The 7,819-nt window shown below is 45.9% G+C and overlaps 1 protein-coding gene across 1 annotated transcript; it reads left to right on the top strand.

Moving 5' to 3' along the window:
* Positions 1-512: 512 nt before the first annotated feature.
* LOC311119743 (BCL-6 corepressor-like) lies at positions 513-3,806 on the top strand (the record flags this gene model as incomplete). Its single annotated transcript, XM_084194404.1, has 2 exons — positions 513-666; positions 2,505-3,806. Coding segments are annotated over 2 exons (464 nt in total), but the record flags the coding sequence as incomplete, so codon positions are not given.
* Positions 3,807-7,819: the final 4,013 nt, after the last annotated feature.

Raw genomic sequence — 7,819 nt, 5'->3', positions numbered from 1 at the left:
ATGTGCGTCTCATTTGGATTGTTGTATGTGCACAACCTCTGAGTTTTTTAAGATGTGTGTAGTGCTCTCCAGTCATTTCCATTGATGCAGACAAGTGTTGTAACAGTGTGTGTGTTCACTCATCACTTCAAAATAATGTTCTAACCGTGTGTTTGGTCATCACTCCAAAATAATGTTCTAACCGTGTGTTTGGTCATCACTCCAGAATAGTGTTCTAACCGTGTGTTTGGTCATCACTCCAAAATAATGTTCTAACCGTGTGTTTGGTCATCACTCCAGAATAGTGTTCTAACCGTGTGTTTGGTCATCACTCCAAAATAATGTTCTAACCGTGTGTTTGGTCATCGCTCCAGAATAGTGTTCTAACCGTGTTTGTGTGTCTTCATCGCTCCAGAATAGTGTTCTAACCGTGTGTTTGGTCATCGCTCCAGAATAGTGTTCTAACCGTGTTTGTGTGTCTTCATCGCTCCAGAATAGTGTTCTAACCGTGTTTGTGTGTGTGTGTGTTGCAGAGTCAGGTGAGGACCCAGCAGCCTATGACATCCTGGCTAACCCCCCAGGACCAGGAGAGGAGGAGGAGGAGGACACCAGGCAGGGATTTGAGTTTGAGTTCTCTGACCGACCCCTCCTCCCCTGCTACAACATCCAGGTCTCCCTCTCACAGGGGTAAGTGTGTGTCGTTATGAGCCCCAGAAATACCCTTTTTCCTTTCAGTTCCGACTATAGTTTTTAATAGGTTTCTGTCCTGCAGTAAGCAAAATAATTAGCTTTAGTCCATCCACCTGTGACCACCCATTACATTACAACAGTATTGTCACCGTTACCAAGCCCAGCCCAGCCACATTATGATAGTGTTGTTGTTCTCACCAGTCCCTTACACTTCACTGCATGTTGGGTTCCATCCCTCCATCCGTCCCTCCTTTCACCCGTTCCAGTGTGTTATTAAGCAGACGAGAGGAGAGATCATTATGACCAGGGTATCGATAAAGTCATTAGTCACACCGACCTGGGGGAGGGAGGAGAGGAGGAAGGGGTCATTAGTCACACCGACAGGGAGGAGGGGGAGGGGGGGTCATTAGCCGGGGGGCTCGCCACAGGAGGAAATTATTTATGTTAAGGGAGGGAGACTAGTAGAAGCAGAGCTCTTTAATACTGTGGGTTGCTCTGATATGAGGAAGAAGAAAAATGAGGGGGTTGGAGAGAGAGAGAGAGAGATGGAGAGGAACAGAGAGGGTGGGGAGAGAGACAGGAGGAGTGGGATTGTTAGAGAGAACGATGGGAGGATTGATAGAGGGATGGTAGAGAAAGAGAGGGAAGGATTGATATAATGATGGTGGAGAAAGAGAGGGGAGGGTTGATGATGGTGGAGAAAGAGAGGGGAGGATTGATATAATGATGGTGGAGAAAGAGAGGGGAGGATTGATGATGGTGGAGAAAGAGGGGAGGATTGATAGAGGGATGGTAGAGAAAGAGAGGGGAGGATTGATAGAGGGATGGTAGAGAAAGAGGGGAGGGATGGTGGAGAAAGAGGGGAGGATTGATAGAGGGATGGTAGAGAAAGAGGGGAGGGATGGTGGAGAAAGAGGGGAGGATTGATAGAGGGATGGTAGAGAAAGAGGGGAGGATTGATAGAGGGATGGTAGAGAGAAATATAGAGGGAGAGAGGGGAAGATGAAGATTGAAGCTACGCAGCACGGCGGACTGCCGTTAGCTAGAGACGTATGTGAATGCAGACAGCGCTAATTGCCTCCCACACCGTTTTCCTCCTGGCCTCGTCACACACCCTCTCTCCCTCCCCTCTCTCTCTTCCTCCCCTCTTTCTCTTCCTCCCCTCTCTCTCATTCTCTCCGTCTTGGCTGCAGCGCACTGTTCTGTGTAATCTTCAGTCTGAGCACCGCTCGGCTCCGCTCTCTCTATCTCTCAGCGGAGCTCCCCTCCCCCACTCTTTCTCTCTCTCTCTCTGCTCTCGTTCGCTCTCTCCTCTTGTCTCTCTCGGCTCGCTCTGCTCTTCTGGCTGATGCAGTATTAATGGATCTCCTGGGCTGTGAGGCCGGCCTGCGCTCACAAACACACACACACACACACACACACACACGGAGGCCCTCGGCAGCACTTGCTTTTCCACTCCTCTCCCCATTCAGCTGCTCCCCAGCCGCAACGCTACACATCTAACCATTTCAAGTGCTATCGATTGAACAGCGCATGTTGTTCGTCACCTACCCTACCGTGTGTGTGTGTGTGGAGGGGGGGGGGGGTTACACACATCCATTCTCACATAAGGATTATTCACACACCAACTGAATTCACAGAGCGCCCCCCAGAAAAGCCTTTGTGTTTATACGTGTGTGACAGATGTTGAAAACCCCAACCACGGTGCTACAGCCCATAATTACAGCAAGTGTTGAAAAGCTGGAGCCACCGGTCTCACATCACAAGTGTAGAGCTGTGCTAACCCGTTCCCCCTCTCTCTCTCCCCCTCTCCTTCTCTCTCTTCCCCCCCTCAGTCCCAGAAACTGGCTGCTCCTATCAGATGTCCTGAAAAGACTCAGAATGTCCTCCAGGGCTTTCAGGGCAGCCTTTGCCCACCTGGAGGTAGCAACCATCGCCGAGGCGGAGTTCTACAAGCAGGCATCCCTGTCGCAGCTCTTCTCGTGCCCCGACGAGCTCGCCGCCTTCCTCCCCGACAGCAAGGAGCTGCTGGACCTGGTTGAGACCAGCTCGGAGCTGGCCGCGCTGCTCGGCTCCTCGCTAGAGTGTTTGGACAGCCGATGGGAGCCCAAAGTGGCCCGGGCCAAAGCTAAGGCCCGCTCGTGACCCTGAGATACACACACCGAGGGTGAGTCCCAATAAGATCTACTCTCTACCTGAAGTGGACACTCCTTCACTAGTTCCCACAAATCTGGTGCAGATATTTGGCTAGTGGTAGTTTTCCACCATATTTCTTATACCAGTCATTTCCTTTCAAATCGGTGAAGGGAAGTGAACATGTGCACACTTTGGGAGGAAGGAGAGAGTATTGGGACGTAGCCAACACACACATACTCCATGTGTATCTAGTGTACGTTCCCATGCCCTGTGAGGACTGGACATTAGAACACTGGACAATATCCCTTCAAAGAGGAAACGGACCCAGCGCCACGCAAAGGACTGAATTTTTTAAATAAATATATGTATATGTATACATTAACAGCTGATTTGATTTGTTATATATATATATGTATATCCATACTGTATATCTGCTGCATTGGTTGTCATGTTTTGGTCAGGTTGTCGGTTTTGCCACTGCTTGGGTTGACGTGCAGGGACTAGGCTAGTGAACAGGTCAGGAGCAATGTGAGTTGAATGTGGACCTCTGAGGTAAAGGTTATTGTTTGACTTTGGATCATGGCAGTGCACTTGATTTGAGCTTTACCGACCCATCTGACTTTGTCAGGTGGTTCATAGATATAGAGGTAAACTGTGACAAATATTTTAGCACTCATGGCTCATCCCAAAGATTTGGGGATTTTATTTTCGACATTGTGTCTAAAAACCTAGCTTTATTTGTCTCGTATTTATGACGATGAGGAATTAAGATATTTGATGTGGGTTTTTTGTAAAATATTAATGTAAGATACTACATGTCACGTCAATTGAAGAGTGAGATTCATGCTTGAACTTGTAAATAAGATGACCATTTCAGTAACTGTTTTTCTGACTGGGGTGTTTGATTAACTTTTTGTTTTGGCAATGTAAGTGTTTAAACTTTGTAATTAAATACACTATTATTTGTATTTATATTTTACAAAAAAGTTCCTTTAAATAAATGGCAATAAAAGTGAACCTTTATCGTATTTTATTCATCTTAATCATTTCCATTTTTAGGTTTGTAAAATTCTGGTAACTTTCCCAAAATGTCCAGGTTTTCCAGAAGTTCTGGTTGTAGAATTCCAGATTTCCTGCTTATTCCTGCCTTGTTCTTGGAATCTCCCAACCAGGACTATGGAAAAACACAGCTTGTCAAGCCTATTTATAAGGTCTGAAAAATACTTTATTCACATTTGCCACTATGAATAACCTACCTCCCCATTTTTGGATAATCTAGTCTAGAAATACAGTGCTCCCAAACAGCTTTCACTGTTTTCTCTTGCAGTCATCTTGGTGGTTTGTTTGTGTGTGTTGAATCCTGGTTTTAACGTGCCACGCTGGCTCTCTCGCGCTCCACTCCGCTCTCAGGGCACTAGACTTTCCATCCTTGGTTGATCTTGTTTTATAAATAGGAAGAGGAAGAACATGCGTCGTGTTGCGTGCAGGAATAGTTTGGCTCGAGTCAAAATTAGGCTAACCCTTGTCCCAGGATCCCAAACACTTACATTTTTATTGCGCCCTTCCCTTCACACACACAGTCCTCTGTAGTTAAGTAGAACATTCTGTCAGAATGTGGGGGGAAATAGGACCTACTTTATTATTCCATGTGGTGGTTGTTGCCTTGAAATAGCGGAAGATGAATTATCTCTGTGTGGTGTGCTGCTAGTCATATCTCCTGGTTTGTGTTCGCATAATATCCAGATCAATGTTTTACAAAGCCAGGCAGAACAACAAACACCGTCAACAAGTTGACACAATCTACCGCTGCATAGCAGCGCCTGGTTATGGCACTGACCGCAGGAAAGCCTGTTTGCGCCAGATGCATGTTGTTTAATCTGTTATCCTTTTCTAGCTCCAATACATCAAAAATAAACCTTTGCTCTGACGCTTGTAGGTCTTGTTGATTTACCTCCGGTGTGTAATGTCCTAAGTATAAGAACATGAAAGCAACCCCTAGGCAACACACTTTCCCCCCTTCATATTTGATTTCCAAAAATATTGACTAGCCTATGTATAACCCGTGTGCTAGCATGGTCCGATAAAATAGGCGTATTTGAAATGTAGGCTAGCGCCTATATCCAAAATCAGACATCAATATTATAAATAATCAAACCGTTTTTTGATTTAGGCTATCATTATCAATTAAGCAAACCGGTAACGTTTTCTCTTCTGCCACTCCAATTAGCGAGGTTTGACTAGATTTTCCCACTCCGGGTCTTTTTTGGGGTTAAATGTGTGTAGGCTACTTAATTAAAAAACTATAAATTACATTAGTGGGGTAATTATTTCCTTCCCGTCATCAGATTGGCGCTAGCACGCGGGCTAATCCCCCGCGTATCTATTAGCTGTGACATTGGAGGCTCTGGAGCGCGGAGCGAGGGGGAGAGCGATAACGGAAGCATTGGCGGCAGTGCGAAGGCGCATCTGTTGGGAGGCGGAGGGAGGGGGACATGCACGCTCTCTGCATCACATTTTTACTGCTGTCATAAAGACGTGCGCGCACATTCTCGCACGTAGGCATATATACAGTATTCATGTGCCTGTCAAGGGGGAGGTGTAGGCTGTGTGCGTAAAGCGCTTGTAGTGGTGACACGCAGATTTCTAGTTTGGGCAGGAAGAGGGGAAAAAAACTTTCAAGTGGATTAAGTAACCTCGAAACTAATAAATTCACAGGAGGCGTTTCAGGACGCCACGCAGTGCTTTGCCGCAGCACTAGGCCTACAGAGAGAGGGAGTATGAAGCGGGGGTAAGGTGTTGGCAATCAATCTCAGACTAAAGCGGGGGAGGGAGCCTCACTGAAAGGATCACATTATTCTGCTCTACAAAGGAAATCGGAGAGTGCCATCTCTAGGGGCCCTTGGCTGCATATTATAAGAGAGAGAGAAGCAGAGAGAGAGAGGTCTTCTGAGGTGTAGTGGGGTGGGTGGGGGGGGGGGGGCGTCTTGTCTCACACTCCTAGTGTGCATCTCCATGATTTACCTGCCAGATACTAAACTGACATTAATTCCATACATGGCTTAACCTATAGAATGATATCCAATACACAAATTGACCTCGAAGTCTACAATCTTTATGACTTACCAATTGGTATTCACACACCCTTCCACACGTTGTCAGACGCAGAGGGTAGGTTAAGGTGTGAGACCGAAGGCTTTACGTATGGCTACGTACACACACATCGCTGCGTGTGTCGGAGCTGCTCTCTCTGGTAGGTAACAGCTACCATCTGCTCCTCCTAACAGACACGGGGAGAGGAGAGGAGAGGAGAGAATGGGATGGGAGATGATAGGAGAGGAGGGGAGGGGAGAGGATGGGATGGGAGATGATAGGAGGGGGGAGGGGAGAGAAAAGTGAGGAAACTTCAGGATCTGTGCCTGTTGAAGTCTCCAAAGACTAGGCCAATGCAGATTCAACAGGGGCAGTTTGTGATTAAAAAGCCTACCTTAATTAAATATGTTGGTGGCAGTAGTCATTTGGATTGATTTGAATTAATTTGACAGGTATTTTTAATTAAGGAAAGGCTGAAGGCCTTAGTGCTGACTCACCCTACTACCCACCCTAGCACCAGTCAGGCCCATCAATAGGCCACGCTAGGCTCTGTGCTCCGTCGCTATTCTAGCCTTCTAATAATGTTATTATCAATGGACCATTACCCTAATCCCAGTGACCTTCTGGCCTCTGTCAGTCATCACAAGCCCCTTAATGCATTCAGGACCAGTCTTCCCCTCTACATCCCTCTTTCATTGACTCAATTCAATTCAGTGGACTTTATTGACATGGCAAGTTATATTACTTACATTGTCAAAGTACACATATAACAACAATGGTGTGACTAGCAGTAGTAGGGGTAGCAGCGGTAGTGGTAGCAGCAGTGGTGGTAGTAGTAGTAGCAGTAGTAGTGGTAGCATTAGTGGTGGTAGTAGTAACAGTGGTAGTGGCGGTAGTAGTGGTAGTAGTAGTAGTAATAACAGTGTAGTATTGGTAGCAGTAGTAGTGCTAGTAGTAGTAATAACAGTGTAGTATTGGTAGTGGTGGTAGTAGCAGTATTAGTAGTAGTAGTAGTGATAGCAGTAGTGGTAGTAGTAGTAATAACAGTGTAGTATTGGTAGCAGCAGTAGTAGTAGAAGTGGTAGTAGTAGAAACAGTGGTAGCAGTAGCGGTAGTAGTGGTAGCAGTAGTAACAGTGTAAGTAGTAGTGGTAGTGGTAGCAGTACTGGTAGCAGTAGCGGTAGTAGTAGCAGTGGTAGGGGTAGCAGCAGTAATAGTAGTGGTAGTAGTAGCGGTGTTAGCAGTAGTGGTGGTAGTGGTAGTAGCGGTAGTGGTAGCAGTAGTAGTAGTGGTAGCAGTAGTAGTGGTGGTAGCAGTAGTAGTGGTGGTAGCAGTAGTAGTGGTGGTAGTAGTGGTGGTAGCAGTAGTAGTGGTAGTAGTGGTAGCAGTAGTAGTAGTGGTAGCAGTAGAAGTAGTGGTAGCAGTAGTAGTAGTAGCAGTAGTAGTGGTGGTAGAAAGAAAGGAAAGGGGATACCTAGTCAGTAATAACTCTACTCACATGTACATATTACCTCAATTACCTTGACTAACCTGTGCCCCCGCACATTGACTCTGTACCAGTGCCTCCTGTATATATCCTCCCTACTGTTTATTTTATTTTACTGCTGCTCTTTAATTATTTGTTATTTTAATTTTTTTCTTAACACTTATTTTTCTTAACTGCATTGTTGGTTAAGGGCTTGTAAGTAATCATTTCACTGTAAGGTCTACAGCTGTTGTATTCGGCGCATGTGGCAAATACAATTTGATTTTGATTTGATTTAACTTAAATGTGTCTTCCGCATTTAACCTCTCTAGTAGCAGCAGTAGTGGTGGTAGTAGTAGTACTGGTAGTGGTGATAGTAGTGGTAGCAGTAGTAGTAATAGCAGTAGGGGTAATGATATGCAAGTAATGGTTCTCTCTCACTCACTCATTCCGTCTTTC

The sequence above is a fragment of the Coregonus lavaretus genome (genome assembly GCF_964263955.1).
Source record: "Coregonus lavaretus genome assembly, contig: HAP1_SCAFFOLD_9924, whole genome shotgun sequence".
In the NCBI taxonomy this organism is placed as follows: domain Eukaryota; kingdom Metazoa; phylum Chordata; class Actinopteri; order Salmoniformes; family Salmonidae; genus Coregonus; species Coregonus lavaretus.
Note: the sequence above shows the minus strand (reverse complement) of the source record. Positions and strands in the feature narration are given on the sequence as shown.